Source organism: Anarrhichthys ocellatus, unplaced genomic scaffold (assembly GCF_004355925.1).
Source record: "Anarrhichthys ocellatus isolate YVR2014 unplaced genomic scaffold, GSC_Weel_1.0 scaffold1, whole genome shotgun sequence".
Taxonomy (NCBI): Eukaryota; Metazoa; Chordata; class Actinopteri; order Perciformes; family Anarhichadidae; genus Anarrhichthys; species Anarrhichthys ocellatus.
In genome coordinates this window covers 2,270,346-2,289,378 of record NW_022280031.1, presented here as the reverse complement: position 1 = coordinate 2,289,378, position 19,033 = coordinate 2,270,346, and the positions used below count along the sequence as shown (strand labels likewise).

General features: G+C 40.7%; 1 protein-coding gene across 4 annotated transcripts in view; it reads left to right on the top strand.

Moving 5' to 3' along the window:
• arhgap9 (Rho GTPase activating protein 9) overlaps positions 1–17,048 on the top strand; it is a 42,335-nt gene extending 25,287 nt beyond the window's left edge. The window contains exons 8-22 of one of the 4 annotated variants that reach the window (XM_031858590.1): positions 1,998–2,063; positions 3,985–4,131; positions 4,317–4,415; positions 5,309–5,370; positions 5,527–5,614; positions 6,094–6,189; positions 6,523–6,621; positions 7,045–7,150; positions 7,542–7,661; positions 9,439–9,537; positions 10,918–10,995; positions 11,306–11,359; positions 12,095–12,229; positions 13,905–14,010; positions 15,875–17,048. In XM_031858590.1, coding sequence (XP_031714450.1) covers positions 1,998–2,063; positions 3,985–4,131; positions 4,317–4,415; positions 5,309–5,370; positions 5,527–5,614; positions 6,094–6,189; positions 6,523–6,621; positions 7,045–7,150; positions 7,542–7,661; positions 9,439–9,537; positions 10,918–10,995; positions 11,306–11,359; positions 12,095–12,229; positions 13,905–14,010; positions 15,875–16,061 — 1,542 coding nt within the window. In that variant the 3' untranslated portion in view covers positions 16,062–17,048. The remainder of the gene's footprint in view (positions 1–1,997; positions 2,064–3,984; positions 4,132–4,316; positions 4,416–5,308; positions 5,371–5,526; positions 5,615–6,093; positions 6,190–6,522; positions 6,622–7,044; positions 7,151–7,541; positions 7,662–9,438; positions 9,538–10,917; positions 10,996–11,305; positions 11,360–12,094; positions 12,230–13,904; positions 14,011–15,874) is intronic. The other 3 variants (XM_031858750.1, XM_031858674.1, XM_031858838.1) reach the window with 3 other exon arrangements.
• Positions 17,049–19,033: the final 1,985 nt, after the last annotated feature.

Below are 19,033 nucleotides of genomic sequence, written 5' to 3'. Positions count from 1 at the left end.
TAGTGCTCTGTTTGTTTGAATTTGTGATAGTCCAATAAAACTATTTTGTCCCACAATTAATGAATACTCAAGTTCAAATTTGAAGACGTCGCCCTTGGTTCTTGGAAATAGTGACGGTTATTTTTTTAATAGTTTTCAGACCAAACGACTAATCAATCAATCAATCATATGTAGTTAATAACTTACTTATTTTGGATTTTCTGAATTTACACACAACATATCATCACTCATAGAATAGGATGCATTGTGATGGAATAAACCGTTGGTCTCCAAAGGTTCCTTTGTTGAACTTTCATTTGAGCTCAAACACCTCTTCATCAACATCAACGATCATGTTCTAGATGTGCTCTTTTGAAATGTAGAATTCTTTAAAACTACAAAAGCAGATATTGTCACAATACTTTTTCATACATTGTGATCCTGGAAATGTGGATTTTTTGGCTCGCTCTCTTTTTTCAGTAGGATAAATCAAGTTTGCATTTGTACTGCTGCTGTTATTCATCACTTTTAGTCATCTTTTTAACTTCTCTTCTCACTTGCTGACTAGTTTTCACACAATCGAAAACAGCAAGGTGTTAACAATGACTCATGTTGGTGGGAGGCGTGTCCTGTAGAGTCATACCTGGAAATTGTAGTATATTATTGGTTATTGTATCATTAAATATACATAGGATGAGCCTCACACCAATTTGTATTCCTATTTATGTGCATTTAATTTCCTCCTGAAAACGTATATGTGGACATTTTAGTTTTGTTTTTATTGTTCTCAAATTAGCTGAACTGCTCCACAATATTTCCAGATACCAGGCATCAGTAACAGTCTAACCATGTAAGAGGTTATTCATCATGAGTACATTTATATTTGGTCTTTTTTTTTGCACATTACTTTTGTGCTTAAGTAAGATTATAAAGGCTAAAATTTAACAAGTAAAGGACAATTTTAAGTAACGCCAAACTTGCAAACAGAAGTGTGGACAGTGGTTGAGGTGTGAATGTTAGCAAAGTTATGGTGTAATTATTCTGAGCTGGCTGATAAAAGCAGCTTCCCTCTAGAATGGGGAAGTAGAAGCAGGCGGAGACAAGAGGGACAGATGAATGGTTTTTACACTTTGACACTCAGACGAAAAAGTGTCATGACATGAAACGACAGGCAGCTGAGGACTCAAACTCGACAAGAAAAAAGCTTTCAGAAACAAGAGTTGAACTGGATTGTATTTATCGGTGATAATGAGCACCTATGCCGTGAGTTCATATTTGTTTCTTACACAGTCGTATTTACTTCATTGTGTTGTTGTTTTCATTCCATGTCATCACCGGTGTGGAGTTTCTGGCAGCGCATATATGTAATGTCCCAGCTTTGAATATGGAGCTGAATATGTTTCATGTGGTTTTAATGTTGATATAGTTTACTGATTTGGCTGCTCATCTGTCAGCGGTGTTGCTACTGACTTTATCATTCTCACAACACGTTACATTCTCACAACACGTTACACGTCCACATACAACACGTGTGTGGACGTGTGGGATCCAGTTCAATAACTAAATACCGGCATGCCTGAGTCAAAGCAGCACCATGTAGTGTGTGTTTCAGTCTTACTGAGCAACGGCAGCAACTGCCTCTCATTAACTGCAGTTGAATACGAGCAAGAGTGTGTACGTGTGTATGTGTGTGTGGGTGCTGTGGTGGCGAATTAAGGAGCTTTTTTAGCTGGCAGGAAGTGTAGTTTCGGTGTTGGTGTGATCGTTAGCCCGGGCTTCATGACTTATCTTAACTGAAAACAGCATCCTGTTTTTTACACATAGGTGTGAACTTGACCTGTGTTGCGATCTTTTGCTGCACAAATAATTACAAGTCCAGAAAGCCTGAAGGTGAAATATTCCTAGATTTATTATACAGAAAATGGAGTTGTGTTTCAAATTAAAATGAAATATAAATAGCAACTGATCATCTGATTTTTCCCGTCTTTGTCTTCCCGTCTCTCTGTCTTTGTCTTTAGCTGTCACCTGATTTCCTCTTCGGGTCCCACCAGAGGAACACTGGCAGTGGCTGGCAGATGAAACAGGTCAAACCCGTCTTTTCCTGCCGCACTGTTTTATCGCCAGAGGGCTAATGCCATTCACCTTGAGATTCACCTTGTAAAAAAAAACACCCTTCAAAGAGTAAAGTAAAAGATAAGAGCCCTTATAGTTTTACATATTCGTCCTACACAACAGGATGCATTTGCTTAACAAAGCAGGACACCATACTGTTCTGGTGGCGTAGTCTGCCACCTTGACTATGTCACGGAGTAATAAAAAGTCCTGCTACATGTTAAGTTTGCAGATCCAGCACCAGAAGCCTTACCGGAATGTCTGTATACAATCTGATAACATAGACTGCCCATTCTTCTTTCTTTCTTCTAAAACTGAAAACTCTTTCCTTGTTATTCTTTTTGCATTCCTGACTGGGAGGGTAATCCTCAGTGTTTTATAAGCGCTTAAAGGGTTTTTGATGGAGGGTAGTTTCCTCATGAAAATCAATGAACCCGAGTCGTTACATTTGCAAAAACTGCATCTCCACTGTATTACTGTAGAATACATTAAAGTAATGCCAGCTATGCTCTTTAGATTCTCAGAAATCAGCATTTATGCATATTAAGGTGGTGAAATAGCAACTCATGGTGTTAAAAGAAAGTCTGTTACCCAAGCAGTTCTTACTGCAACATGTTGCATCACAGTGGGGTGTGGGTGCGATTGGCGTAAGCCCTTTTAAAGGCCTTCTCTTAGCAAAGGAGAAGATTTGGGTCTTAGTGCTAATCCTCCTTGCATGAAAAGAAGGCAAACATTAGGATGGATATTTAGTCTGATTGTTGAAAGTAGGTTACAGGGATTGGGATAGGTACTTAATTATGGCTGCTGCTGCATGAAAAGTTTAAGTTGAACCATGCACACTAGTATCTGTACGCACGGGATCGTAAGCATACATATTTTGCATGTAAAGTAGAGACGCACAAACATCTGCCTCCCCGCTCCTCCTGTGAAGTGAAGCAAAAACAATTTAAAGTTCTCAAGGAAGTGTAAAACATGCACTCATGCTTACGGTCAGTGTTTTTTCTCAGAGTGCCAGAATGCTTCAGTTCATATTTGCAGTTCATACATGTAAATGAAGTAATAATGCAGCTGCGTTGTTGTTCTTTCCCAACGAGGGATTGTTTAGTCTGACGTGGCAGAAGATTTCATAATTGCAGTGTGAGGTTAGGTGACCTTAGAACCCATGTAAGTATGATTTGCAAGCCGGCATCCAGTGCCCTGACTGTGGCACATTTATTGATTATTTTACGAGCTCATTGACACTGCTGTCCGTTAGTCAGAGCAACAAAGCTACCATCAATACATCCACTGGAGCAAAATTAACCAATAAGTAAAAAAGTCCCACTGGGGAGTAAAGGTCCTCATCTTAGGTACAACATGGGATGGAAATTGAAACAGCAGATGGGAACTAATTACTCCTTGTGGTGTTAGAATTGACTTTACACTGTTGACTGTTATACAATTAAGGTAAACAGGGTGTCTGGTGCTTCACTTCACAGAATATAAATCTAAAGAGTTCATGTCTTCCTTGATAATGTTACATGTTTTGCATGCTTGTTTGCATGATTGTAACTGCAAAATAAATTGATAGTAACTGCATGCTTAACTTTTGAAAAGGCCCTGACCTTTCTGTTGCTTATTTGTGAATTTAATTGTTTAGGAATTCATGCTGATTTTACTGCAGTCATTTAAGGTTGCTCTAGGCAAGCGCATCAGCTAAATACTTAAATATACAGTTAAGGTTCTTCAATAGTGTCAGTAGAATTATTCATGAGAACCCAAACACTTATCAGCTACCACAGGATCCACAGACATTAAAGTGCAATGGTGGTATATTGTATTTACTGTATAGTGATTGCACTTTCCCTTGTTCACCACTCACCCAAACATTGACCCCGACCTTTAACCCTAAAGAGCATGCAGCACGCCGCCTCCTCTGACACCCTAAGCACAATGGTGTTCAGCCACGCCGATGCCCAGCACCATAACTCTGCCGCCCTGCATGATGTCAAGCAGCAGCTCAGCCACTCTCAATCTATGATCCTGCCTGAGAACGGCAAGGTACTCACCTCCAGAGCACATACACACAGGGCCACAAACTGTGTGTACAGTATTCACAGACACGCAGAGGGAAGAGGAATTGCAGATAAACTTTTTACACTTTTCATGCAAAACACTGTACATATGCACAAATACACATACAGACAAATGAACGCCACTGATGTCGCCCACTTACTGTCTTTCAGCTGGTCCAGCAGTGCAGAGATTACTCCTGTAATGTGACCAACATTGTCGTGGAGCCTCCGTCTCCTGAGAGCTCTCCAGACAGCGATGGTTGCACACCGGTGAGAAAACACTGCCTTTTACTTTTACTTTGAAATGAATGTCTTCCATTGATTCGATTTTTAATATTGTGTAGAAATAGACAGCTTTCTGCACAAGATGCCTTTTAGCATCCATGCATTCTTAACTTTTAAACTAACACAATTAAAAAAATTTAACTTCAAACTGAAATGTTTTGAATTCTTCTCCTGAGTCTCACCTCCAAATCCTTTTTATATGAATCCCGGGTAAAAATCAATTATACAACCATCATTTTAATGAATTTGGCTGTCATGTTGTCACCCCAGTAACCCATTTTGATCCACAGACATCGCTGGTAAAAGATTTAATTGGGAACAATAAGTTAAAATAATAGAGAACTGTCCACAGCGAGGTCTTTGGATTAATTAAAGTAATTGTATCTGGAAAAATACTTTTTCAAATGTCATTTTTAAATTCTTTGAGCACAGCAAATAAACTAACTCTCAGCAATGCATATCTCATATCTTATCAAGATAAAATAAATTAGATACCACGAGCTTTTTTTCCTTTCTCTGTTCTATCTTTAAAACCCTTGCTATTCCTCAGTTTGTTCCTCACTGTCTTTATATGCTGTGCTCAACACGTATGACTTCATAGTTGGTGTTAATTCTTCTCTCTTACACCTTAAACAGGGCCATACCGCAGTGGGAGATTTTTAGAGCAGCTCCCCTCCGCTATTTTTTGAATGATGCAACATTCAAGCTAAATGGGTTCGCTCAGGATGCAGTGTATTACACAGAGGAAAAGCCCTCTGCTGTACTTTACTGTTAACATTTCATTATTCAAGCCTTTCATGCCTACCCTGAGCGATAGCATTAGTGTGACAGTATAAATATTACTGCTTCAATGCTTCAATCTTTTAATGTGTTCTCAGGAGTTGGAGAAAGCCGGCCTCTTGAACAAGACAAAGATTGCAGAAGGAGGCCGGAAACTGAGGTGAGGTGTCTCGTGGCTGCTCCCATTAAAGACAAAACCAGTTGAATTAGATTGCGTCTCTTTGTGTAGATATAGTGTTTGAATAAATTAATAGCGAGTATGATTCGCTGGGATGAATCCCATCTGACAAGTATACATTTGTTTGTTGGGTTGCAGGAAAAATTGGAGTCCCTCCTGGGTGGTGTTGGTCGGAAACAGTCTGGTTTTCTTCAAAGATCCTAAATCACAGACACCTTCCAGCTGGGTAATAGCTAACACAAACTCTGTGTTTAATGCCTTTAGTCCAGGTATTATCTTTGCGAAAACATAAATTTGTCATTTTCTAAGTGCAGATGGGATTTTTTTTTTCTGCATGGTGAAATTTAGTTTTAAACATTGTGAAGTAAGTTTTGAAGCCAGCTGACTCCGGTCCGATCGGTAGCTTTTGACAAACCCAGAACATATAGATATTTCTATACAATGTTTGACTCAACAGGTGACTCAAACTTATTGCAGATGTTGTGTGTGAAAGTTGGCCATAATGTAAGAGGTCAGTTAAAGGGGTCAAAAAGTGGTTGCCCACAAAACACCAAAACTCCATTTTTAGAAACATATATAGGTTGATTCAGCCAACTAATAGAACAATACATGATTGTTGTGTGTGTGTGTGTGTGTGTGTGTGTGTGTGTGTGTGTGTGTGTGTGTGTGTGTGTGTGTGTGTGTACCTGTTTATTGGCAAAACAGAAACCAGGAAACAGTCGCCCTGAGAGCAGTGTGGATTTAAGAGGAGCACAGCTGCACTGGGCCAAAGACCTGTCCAGCAAGAAGAACGTCTTCAAGGTAAGAGAAGAAATTCTGGTCGAAAAATGTTCTTCATAAATTGTTCAGACTCTTTGCAGTGAGCTGATGTACAGTGAGGAGGATGTGATTGCAGACAAGTAGTAAAACATAGAATAGTATTTGTGTCAACCAAAGGGCTCTTATCAGTGAGGGAAGTGAGAGTGGGAAGCCTTCTTTCACCCGTTCGCTCTCCAATGCACAGTGAGGAAGAGGAAGCTGAAAAAATTAATTTTCCAGTGAAGTGTGGCACATGACATTTAAAGTGATGTTATCTATGTTAAAAAACAATGTCAAATGATTGAGTTTAACGCATGACAAATGTGTGTTTTGTAGCTGAGGACTGTAACAGGCAACGAGTTCCTGCTGCAGTCAGAGACGGACTCTCTCATCAAAGAGTGGTACAGCACCATCCAGAACGTCATCGACAGGCTTGTGAGTCTCACAACGCACACACAGAGCTGTAATTTCAATGTACCACTTCTCTAGTGGTAACGTTTATGTTCTCCGCTGCCTTTTACTTAACCTTAAACTCACATCTTGTAACTCCTCCCTGTCTGGTTCTTTATGTTTTTCTGTTTCTTCATTTTTCTTTAGATCAGATGTAGACTTCTTAATCTCAGCCTAAAAAAAGATCAAGTGTCAGATTAGTTCTGAATTAATTCATAATCTTGGTTTCTTGGGGAAATTACACAGCTCTCTTTTTATCTAATGGGTTTTAATGTTGGCGTGTAACTGTTTCTCAGTTGGACTTCTCAGGAGCCACTTTGAACAGATGCTTTTAAACAGCATGTGGTGTAATGTTTGGACATGACGTAGTTAACACAATGAGTGTATTTCACTCTGCCTGCTTTCCAGGACCGCGAAAACCCGTTAGACAATGTCCTCCTGTACTCTCTGAGGCGAGCGGGCAGCGTGGAGATGCTGGAACACAGCGGAGACGAGGATGACAGGAGAACGTCTCGTAAGTCGTAACCGCGTGACGCCTCTCATCGCTCCACTCCGACTTCCTTTCTTCTCATATAATCGGCCCCGGCCCTCCACCTCAGTTTACTCTCACTCCATCATCACTCTTCTTTTTCTAAACTTCCACACAGGCTTCTTGCATCCCTCCATCCTCTCCTCCATCCTCTCCTCCATCCAGCCCACTTATATTTTCACGCGGCCCCCATGGCAAATAATCCCCCCGTCGGTCCTGTCTCACCTCCGCCGTCGCCCAGCCCTCCCGCTTTTCATCCTCACCACCATCCCATCTCATCTGCTCTCCTGCCCTGCCGCAGCCCAACGCCCCGCACTGACCTCCTCTTCCTCCATTTCTTCCTCCTCCTCCTCCTCCTCCTTTCCTCCCTCTGCAGTCCCTCGCTCGTCATCCAACCTGGAGAACACGGAGAGGAAGAGAGTGAAGACCCGGCTGAAGAAGCTGATCCTAAAGAGACCTCCTCTGCAGGCGCTGCAGGAGAAAGGGCTCATTAAAGGTGAGATTTCCTTTTGGAGTTTTACACTGAATGCAAGTGTCCTTAATATTACTTTAAGCACTTCTGCAGCTAAAGCTATGCACTGGACTTTTGTTGTGAAGTTGAATATATTTTGCTGTTTATCTGAGCTGCATCACAGCTGTGATGGCTGGCAGGAAATCTGAGAATTTATGCTGCAGTGATGCCGCATCCCCTAGTGAATATGCATCGCAATCCTCTTCACCTATCTAGTAAGCGCTTCTCCAAAAAAGTTGTTGACACTGCTTGTCTGCTGATTACAACACTATTGTATGTTACTGTTGTAACATTTCAATTTCATTACATTTATTTATCCGACGCTTTTATCCAAAGCGACTTGCAATAAGTGCCTTTAACCACGATCGCACCAACCATCACATCTTTTATTGATCTTTCTTAAAAGCTGAAACATTCCTTTGTCTTTTTTTTTCATACTCTAAGCAAATACGTAACAAACTAAAGGAAAAAAGTTGAATAAATTAGTGGAGAAACACAATGAATGCAGATGCTTCCATTCCGTGGTCACTGAATGGTTTGATTATGAAAGTCATATCAGAATTATGGCATCATGGCCTTCACACTCACCAAATCTCAACCCCATGGAACGCCTATGGAAGATGTTGGTCCGATGTGTCAGACAGCACCAAATGAGGGAATATTTTTTCTAAGGATGTTGTTCATCCCTTCAGCAGAGTTCTCTGAACTCATGGTTTACATCATGGTGTAAAGTTTACACCATGATGACTTGATGGTTTTTCCTTTTCCTCACCATTTGTCACCGATCTGTGCATGAACTTCTTCTATAACACTTCCTCTATAATGAGTATTTTTTGAATAGCTGTTCCTTATTCTCACAACTATTTTAACAATAACTCTTAAAATAATTATTCTTTCGCGTTCAGCCGCAACAACTTCCAAAAGACTTTTAGACAAAGCAGCATCTTTAAATAATTAGTAATATTATAATTGATCTAAATGGCAAAATAATACTTCAGGAGTAGCATACGGTACATGAGCTCTCTTATAACACTTGTTCTTATTATATATTTTGAAGTATTTTTTCTGGCATCTTTTTCATTTTATTTATGTGATAGCGAGCAGTAGTGAGGTGACAGAACCAGAGGAAGCAATTCATGCAGCAAAGGTTCACACACAGACTCAAACCGGGGATGCTGCATTCGCATGTTCAGCGATCCCAAGGCAACCAGCACCTCATCTTTTTAACAATGATAAAACAATGATTTGGTTAGCGCTGAAAAGCTACAGCTCCCTTAAAGCTTTGACATAATGTGTAACCTCAACTACATCCACATCCACGAGGAGACGTAACACGGTTGTCTGCACGTTATTAGAACTTGAAGAAGCCGCTCAGAAGAATGGAAATAGAGGTGGATTTATAAAAAAGATTACTACCCACAAGTTCTGGTTAAACTGACTAATTTAATGTCATTTTTACAAGCGAGTACATCACAGAGATAACATGTTATAATACTGGCATACTCTGGAGTGAAGGGCTGCCTATGATTTTTTTTCCACCCTATAGGATATTACAGTACATGTTGCATTGCATCATCGAGGGTGAGCTTATATCGCTGCTGGGAACATGGAGGTTTCATTCCATAGTGAACAGTAAATGTATCTCTAGATCAACTTGAGCTTGTAGCTATTACATCATGTCTTGACACAGAAAAAACCTAATGAACAGACATGTAAAGTGAGTCTGTGTCTGTGTTTGTGTCCGTCCACCATCACCCTTCAGATCAGGTGTTTGGCTGTCGCCTGGAGATGCTCTGTGAGAGAGAGAAGAGCACCGTCCCTCGCTTCGTCAAACTTTGCACTGAGGCTGTGGAGAGGAGAGGTACGAACACTGCAAACACACATCCGGCTCCTGTTAGTGGGATTCTCAACTTAAAGGGGACACATGAGGAAACACTCCTCAATCCTGTTTTTGAGCGTCAGTCACTTGACAGCAGTCGTGTGCACCTACCGCTCAGCTCCGGGACATAAATCACTTGACAAACATTTACTGAAAAATGTATTTGATTGGCTGACAGAGAGGCAACTAAAAACGCACAGAGAGGAAGTCGTGACAGCTGCCAGCCGGAGAGAAGATCTAAATGAGAGAAAATGGAGTTGTTTGGAAACTGTTTAGAAAAAATGCTGCAAATAAATATTTAATCCTCACAAAAAACAAAAATCAATGTTTTGACCACAAGGGGCTTGTCTTATTGTTTCAGATTGAGACATTTACATTCAAGGCGTTGACTGACTGAAAAAACTTTTAGGACAAAGTGGTTTCCGGAAAAAGAGAGGACCTGATTCTCATATCATACATAATGATTGCAGTAGGAAAGAAAGACCGTTGATTTTGACTCTTCCTGAAGTTTCTGTGTTTTTATCTTGGAAATAATCATTATTTTAAAATTGCTGCAGATTTATTTTCTGTAGACGGACTATTTGATTAATTGAGTAATCATTTAGGTCTTATTAAATTATAAAACGTTGGCAGACAAATTCGTCCGATGCAGATAAAATGAACTTCACTTGACCAATGAATGAGCAATGCCGGGTCAGATGTGGCTGGATGAATGATGTATGTTTTATAGCAGTAACATGAGACGTTACATCTCAGTCGGTGGCTCCTGTGAAGCTGTGGATATTAATAATCAAATATATCACAAAAGCCTGACTTGTTCTGACTTGACCACGGTGTTGATCTCTTCATGGGATTTGTTGTTGAAAGAAGAAATATAGATCATCGTCATACGAAGATGTTAATAGCCAATGGGCCTGAGTTGTTCAGTGAGGAGAAAGCAGAAACTCAATGTGACACCAGAACTTTGAAAGCACTTCATCAAACATCACGCTGTGAAATGTTGTGAGGAAGTAGGGGGGGTCATGTGATCATGCAAAACATTACTTTTTAAAACTTTTTTTTAGATGTCTAAATGTGCCAAAATGTGCTTTTGCTTGACTTTATTCACACGCTTTTGGGCACTTACGCAACAAAACAAACTTCCCAGCCACACTAAATTATTTATGTGCAGAAAAGTAAAACAATTATATCAGCTCTGACTGCCTTAAATCTGAGGAACTTATCTTTAGACTTTACTCTCATGAAGTTACACTTAAATAATGGAATAAATGTTAGTTTAGTTTTTTTAGTTTTTCTTCTAAAGTGTTAATAGATGCTCAGATGCACTAGGGATCTGACCCAGCTCTGTGCGGTGTGTTGCAGGACTGGACACTGACGGCCTCTACAGAGTGTCAGGGAACCTGGCAGTGATTCAGAAACTGCGCTTCCTGGTGGACCATGGTGAGGATGAAGGGGAGGAGGGGAAAAGCTGATCTATATAGATGATTAATGCTGATTAATTTATTAATGAGGGGGAAATGTTGGGGGAGGAGAGAAGTGGTAGCCCATTCCTTTTTTTTTCAGCTGCATAAAATCAAGATAAATGCCATCTGGTGCTGTTTTGTTCATTCTGATTATGCCATTGTGTAACCCCAACACACACTCACTGTACACCTGCTTGAAACCTGATCGCCTCACTCCCACTACATGACTTCCTTTCTATAAAGTGGACGCCGAGGAAAGCCCGCTGAGTAACTGTTGGTTTTTGCAGAGCGAGCGGTGACGACAGACGGACGTTACATGTTCCCGGCGGAGTTTGTACAAGGTAGATTCAGACTGACGAGGACAAAACGCTTTCCCGTGTTACTCAGCCTGCATGTTTTTGTGCCATATGTGTTTAACAATGTCAAAAAAACTCCCCACACACAGACTGACACGCAGAGCTGAGGTGTGCACCGAAGTTTGCTGGTTGTGCTACCATTTGCTTAATGTATGTGTGTCCCTTAGGCTTTCCTGCTTTAAGTTTTCTGATGTAATAACGCGCAGCAGGTTGTACAGCGGCGTCTCACACGGTGCATGACTGCCACCAAGTGGACAAAACGGAGGATCAGCTGCAGTTTGTGTAGTGTTTTAATCTCACTGACTAATGTTTCTCATCCTTAGATACTTGTTTGTATCATAGATGTTGAACTTCTTGACACTGAGGTCAAATTAAAGCTCTTTATTTTCTTCCCTTTGGTTCTTATCATGCAATTTGAGAAGCATTGGTCAGGCCTGGACTTAAAGAAAATGTGTGCTTTACGTGTGTTTGTGCTTTTGTGTCTTCTCTGACTTTCACAGACCATTTCTATCTCCCTCTTGCAGCTACAAGCCTTCATTTTACGCCTCAGCACTGACATGAATTTAAACTCTGCTCTGTTGATGTTGTTCGCTGAACAATACTGTGACTGTAACTCTACTTCTTTGTCTCTCTTTTCCACATTGCCTGGCCTTCCGTTTGCTTCCTCTAACCCTGTCTGTCTTCTCCTCTTTCTCCTCCTCCTCCCTTTATGTCTCTCAGAGGAGAAGCTGAATTTGGACCAGAGTGAATGGGAGGACATTCATGTCATCACGGGAGCTTTGAAACTTTTCTTTCGCGAACTTCCTGAGCCCCTCGTGCCCTTCGGCTTCTTCACCGACATCGTGGAGACAGTCAGTGAGTGACCATCTTCAGCCTATATCTTCAGCTTATATTTACTGAATATACCTTCCCCCTACACGTGGAGCGTCACTGCATACAGAATGACAAGTCACCTAAGGTAGAAATGACAACACTCCTTTTGGTTATCTGTTTACAAAGTTTGTATGAATTCAAAATAACATTCTGTATCGGGCCTTTTATTTGATTCTGTGTTGTAGACAGCGGACAGGAAATGACAGGAAAGAGAGAGAATGCAGGAAAGTCCCAGGCCAGACTCAAAGCGGGAATGTTATAATTACACGATCGCCATCCTTTAAACCTCTGGGCCACAAGGACGCCCGCATATGATACTTTAAAATCTCACCTTATTATTTTTTCCTCTGATGTGTTTTTATTTTGAATACTCGCAACACTGATGTGGTTTTTGTGAGTCAGAACCAGCACAGTTTGGGTTAGAGAGTTCACTCCCCTCTTTACTTGAGCTCGTTCACACTTTCTCAAACTGTGGTGAAAGTCATTTTCGTGATTACAGAATATACTGTGTTTACAGCACTTTTCCACCTCTAGAAAATGTTTCACAACGCCACGTATATCATGGACGATATATGGACACAGTAAAATAAAATGGTGCTTGTCAAAAAGAAAATTGCTCGAGTTCAGACACAAGAGAAGAATAATTACATACTGACAAAACTGAAATTTATTGAGCAGTATTGAATTTAAATGAAGTGATCCTCGCTGTATAAATCCTCACGTTAGCTGCATTTTTTTCACGCCTCTCCCATAATCCTCCAATCATACGTGTTGTTCTATATTTTCCTCTTGTCAAAAAATGCCATGAAATGACTAAAACCAACGAAGTGTTCGTTCATCTCTAGTTGGTGGCGGTCCATCAAGACTTTACCTTTATCGACAGGCCACAGTTTTTTTTAAAGGCCAAATGAATCTTAAAACAGCGGAGAAAGTAGGTTTAAGCAGAGGATACTCTAAGAGAGACAAGTGTGGGGACTATTTTCAATACACATTTGATGCTCTGGTGACTATTTATGGCATCATAATAAAGGAGCATGTCATCCAGTACAGCTCAATGATGTTTTTAATAGTTTTGAACAACAATGTTGGTCTATTCTATTTAAGAATAAACCAAATCAGGTTTACATACAACGCGTGTTAATATAATTAATTCACTGATTGATCATTGTTTAAATTTTTTCATGGGATTTGACTGTAAAAAAAACAACAAAAAAAGCACCAAATTTTTCCTTTTAACTGCGTTCTTCATCAATTATTTTGCATGACCCTTTGTGATACAGCAATGTATCGTTTTATCTTTTACTTATCCTAAAACTGTAGATAATCTGGCTTCCATAAGAAAAGTTGCATATTAGGAATACATGATAACAAATGTAAATGCATTCTTGGTTTGAACACCCTGTTTCTTATCCTTATCTTATATTTTACATGGGATTTTTTTTTTTGTTGCACAGTTCACAGTTTCACATCAAACCACGGCGGTGATTGTTGATAATTGCATGTTGCTTTACCAGATTAGATAGTGGATGCTAATGGCGTACATGTGATATCAGTCACCGGATGTAAATCAGGTTTGCGATGCCAATTATGTTCAGGAAGTGGAATGCAAATGATGAAATCTATTGTGATCTGACACGTCTCTTGCTCTGTGTTGCAGAGATGTCCGACTACATGGACAAAGTGGATCGTTTGAAGTGTCTGGTGCTCAGCATGCCTCCTCCGAACCATGACACGCTGCAGTTCATGTGTTGTCATCTCAAACGGTGAGAGGGCGGCAATAAAACCGCATGCATTTGTCTGTGTCTCCGCCGTCTCTCTGCCCTGAAACTGGCACAATCCATAATGCAGAATATTCCCTCTATGATATTTCGATACAAAGGAATGAACCAGATGCCCCTTGTAGGAAAACAAATCTCCTCCTCATTACTTTTCTTTGTAAATCTTGACCACAAGAGGGGGTAGTTTCCTTGTCGTTCTCAGTCATTTCTCTGTCAGAGATTCTTTGGCCACAGCTCTCAAAGTATGCCAGTGCTGTACCAGGATCACACTGTTGTTAAGTTTGGGTCCCTGTGAAGATGAAAAGGCTGGAGGAAGATGAATGGTGTACCATGTTCTGTGAGCCAGTTCCTTTTACAGTACATAAAATGTGTGTTTTTTACCGCCTATGGTTTTCCCTTCCACTCGGGGGTGAGCGTTCGTGTTCTGAGGCCGCTGTTTGTGCCAGGGTGTGGTGGGCCCCATGAATATGTCAACTCTGTGTCTTTCTCTCATTTTCTCCCCGCTGTCATTCCCCCCCCCCCCTCTCTGTTTCTCATTTATTATCTCTCTGCTCAATCAACCCTGTCGCCTCCTCTTCATTTCTTTTACTTCCTCTTCATTCTCTTCCTTCTCTTCTTTTGTAGTCTCCCTTTCCTCTTCCTCCCGTCTTCCTCCTCTTTCCATCCCTTCCTCCTTTTTTCTCCCTCCTCCTCCTTCCTCCGCCGTCCCCCCACGCTCTCCTCCTTGCCTCGAAGGTCCCATGGGAGCCTTGTGGTTCGTCTGCTGGAAGGCATACCAACACCACCGCCGCCACCACTGGAACCTCTCTCTTTTCTCTCTTCCCTCTCCCTCTCTCTCTCTCTTCCTCCTCTCTTTTTAATGTGGAAGTTTTGAGCAATTGCTGGCTGCTTTTGTGGCTTGGTGGGAATGGCATTTTTAGAAAGAATGCCTCATGCTGTGGCTTAAACCCATTCCTGCGTCCCCCCCAATCTCTCTCTCACACACACACACACACTTAAACACACCAACATAGGTGGATACAGGCGGTGGATTTAGACTCTTATGTGGACAAATTTAGATTATATAATGCAGATACATGGACACGAACATACACGCAAAGAAAAGATCTCACTGGTGGACGCTTATTCTTTTAGCTGTTGTCCTGAGTTTGTAAGAAGTATAAAGATGCGACATGCTGACGGCAAGCATGAAGCTGAATGGACAGTTAGCAGTCATCTCTGTGCCTGCAGTCCCAAAGATTGAAACAAGAATAAGTCTACAGCCACACTAGCTTCTCTGTGACTGGTGCTTTGTACGAAATGCTAACCTCTGCATGCTAACATGCTCACAATGACAATGTTGCGCAGGTTTAATGTTTACCACATTCAAATCGTAGTTTAACACATCAGAATGCTAACATTTGTTATTACAAGTTATTAAAATGCATCCTTAGGGTGATCTGGATGTGTGTACCAAATTTCATGGCAATCCATCCAATAGTTGTTGAGACATTTCACTCAAAAACCACAAATGTCAACCTCATGGTGGCGGGGCTTGAGGAAACGTTAGGGGACTTCAACAAAAAAAAAAGTACTTAGAATACATCATCTGAAGATCATTAAAGTTTGTGCAAAGACTTTAGCCAAGCAATGCAACATTTGCTGAGATATTTCTATCTGGGCCCAAAGCAGCCGACTGCCTGACACCGTCATCCCTCGAACCATCCTGCTAACACGACTGGAAATTCAATTCCACAAGCTGCAACAATTCAGAGTGTGTGATCCAGAGCCACTTTGGTTCTTTTAATTTCTTGTAGATATTTTAGATGATAAACCTGTCTCTTACTCTCTGTGTCTGATCTCTCTACAGAGTGTTGGAGCATTCAGGCATCAACCGAATGACCACCCAGAACATCGGCATTGTGTTCGGGCCGACCCTGATGCGTCCAGAGCGGGACAACGGCAACATGGCGGTGAATATGGTTTACCAGAACCAAGCGGTGGAACTCATCCTCAGCGAGTTTGACCACATCTTTGGAACAAGAGGCCCCTCTTGATCTCTTTCGGACAGAGGAGGGGAGGTTGGGGGGGATTCAAAAAACTCCTCCACATCCGACAAAAGCACAAGTAGTGCAGCGTTTGTCCTCTTTGCCTGTTGACTCATGTGGTGTAAAATGGGTTCCACATCAAAAGATAATTACGGGGTAAAAAGAACCAGGACAGAAAGCTGCTAATCATGGCATCTGGCCTCCATATAAAGCCATGTTAGAACAATAATAGTAAAATAAACCAATTTTAGCTGCAATACTTGTGTTTTTTACTGCAGATGTGGAGTGCAGCCCCGGTGTTCTTAACTGCTGGAGCAGACGCCTCCATGTCACTCTTCCTTGATGTTTCAGACTCGATCAGGATAAATAAAAGCCATAAAAGTGATTAATCTCCTCCAGCAAGCTGAGTATTAATCAGATATTTGAGGAAGGATGTGTCTTAACGTGACACTGAAACAAAACTCGGCAGAACCGTCTCACTGTGAAAACACGTGCACCGGCACCTCCTGCAGAAAGACTGGACAGATCCCACCTGCAGAGGATACTGTCAAATATGCAAACAAGCAGGAAGCAAGCTGGGCGTGTAAATGTGACCACATCGCTGCTGAAACTATACAGTGTTTCGATGAAGAGTTTGTACATGTATGTAAAGATAAAAAGCATGATTTCAGTGCCAACAGGGCAGCAAATGTTCCTTTGTACCAAACAGTACGATGTAGTGAGTGTGGACCTTTGAAGTTTCCCTTATTGTACAAATCTGGATCTGTCTTCTATTTTTATTAGTTCAAACTCCTCAGATTAAGTTAAAAAAAAATGAAATTGTAAATATGTGAATTACTGTCCTTGTCAACTAGCACTTTGCATACAGTGTGTAACCTGAACATTATATATTGGCCAAATTCAAACTGATACGTTTGCTATTAAATGAACAGTGTGTCGTGAAAGATATTGCTTGGACCCGATTGTCAACTCTTCCTGCAATAAAAGAAAAATGTAAGAAACTGATTGTTGTGACATTTGGTCAGGATGTGTCTGTCTGGTTGTTTGCACCGAGCGATGGGTTTTGCGTGAGAGATAGTAGAAGTGTGTGGAGGTATGTGGGCCCCTGAGGCGCAGTGGGCGGAGGCATCGCCTGTGATTGGTGCAAATGCTGCTTTTAATAACAGAACAAAAGAGGAACTGGAAATGCATATGTTTTAAAAATGTGGATTTTCCCTAAAACCCTCTTGCTCTGTGGCTTTGGTAATTTTATATTGACTGTGGGTTTGGCAAAAGACAAAAAAGAGCAGAAAAGAGGGACAAAGGGGGGAGAAGTTTTATTCGATGTATTTATTCATTTTTATGTTCGTATTATTTCAGGTCATGTGAGTGACTGAGGAGGGGCTAAAACGATGTGTCGCCGATTGATGGGGAGTCGTCTGACCTTTTGATCATTGTGTGTCCAATGTCATCCTTATATTTGATTGCCACAGATTATTTTTTTCTACTTCAACAACAACCGCATTTGTTTATTTGATCCAAATGCTTGTATGAACGTAGTCATCACAGTTTATACATCTATCCCTCATTCAGTACTGCAGTTTCAATGGTTTTTTTTTCTGGAGTGTCCCAGAGCCGCCTCACATAAGATTTAATGTTTTCATTTATTGTATTATACGTAAAGAAAATATAACACCCTCAAAATATTAATAAATAAATTATTTTTACCGTATCTTTTGTTCTCTCTCCAAATCCTGAAATTGACGGGATTTCTCTTTCACTAAAGACTCGGTGGCATTAAGCAGCTGTAGCCTCGAGCTCTGTGATGTGTTTTATTTCGCTTGGTGCGAGGGCGCTAATCACTCCCTAAAATAGAATCAGTCCGTCAGGGACACACTCAAACACCACTCCCTTCTAATCAGCAGTGTGTTGGCAGGGAAAGTCAAACTCCATTACTTTGTCTTTTAATGCTTTCCTCTTTTCTTTCTGTCTTTCTTCTTTGACTCATTAATCACATGTGATGTCTGATTATTCCTTATTAAATCCAGAACAGTGCAAAATCTAAATTCTGTACGATAAGTAATACAGTTAAATGTGCAGGCATACGTGGACCGATTAAATGCAATGCGAAAAAATACGAACATAAAAAAGCCAGACCTTTCATTGCATCTGTAGTCAGTTACTTTTTTGCTGCAACACTAAAACAAAACCTTTTTTTGAGTATGTGTAGGTATTTATAAAAAAGATCGTAGAAGTAAGAGAATTGTGAAATGTGTTCATCTGTTACATGTTTTCCATCCAAGTAACTCTCAGGACTGATTTACATTTCATATTCCAAACTACTTTAGAAAGTGCACTTTATTGTAATTTCCTTGGGCAGCTGTATGTTAATGAATCTGTATGTTTTATTCTTGCAGTAAGAAATACAGCCGTGATGGCACATGGCAAACAATGGGCCTTCTTGTTACTATATATCATGGCTTTTATCTTCTTTTACGTTGTTTACAAATGATTTAAGAAAGAGACACTTCTGCAGTCTCACAGAAAACTGAAAAACAGTTTCTCTGCCCACCAGTGACATGTGTAGCTGTTTTCAGTCTTCACACTCATGCCTGCTTGAGTGAAAGGAACCAACAGAAAACAAAATGAACCTAAGAAACAGGAATAGAGCCGAGCTCGATGGTGTGGGGAATCAAAACTTTGAAATGCTCAGCAGCTAATAACCTGTTGCTCATAGATGGGACTTCTTGCAAGTGATGCTGATGCTGCTGTCTTGACTGTGTCGATTTTTGCCAACCACAAATATGGGACAAAAAGTTCTTCATTAAATGTCATCTTACTCACGTTCGCGATCAGAAAAAGGTCAAAACATCACCAATAGTTTGTGCTACAGGTGACTCAATGCTGCTAATGCATGGCACCCAAAAGTATCTGACCTAAGTCACCCGTTATGGTTTGTTAATGTTACAGTTAGCCGATTGTTTACTCAACCAGCCATTAAC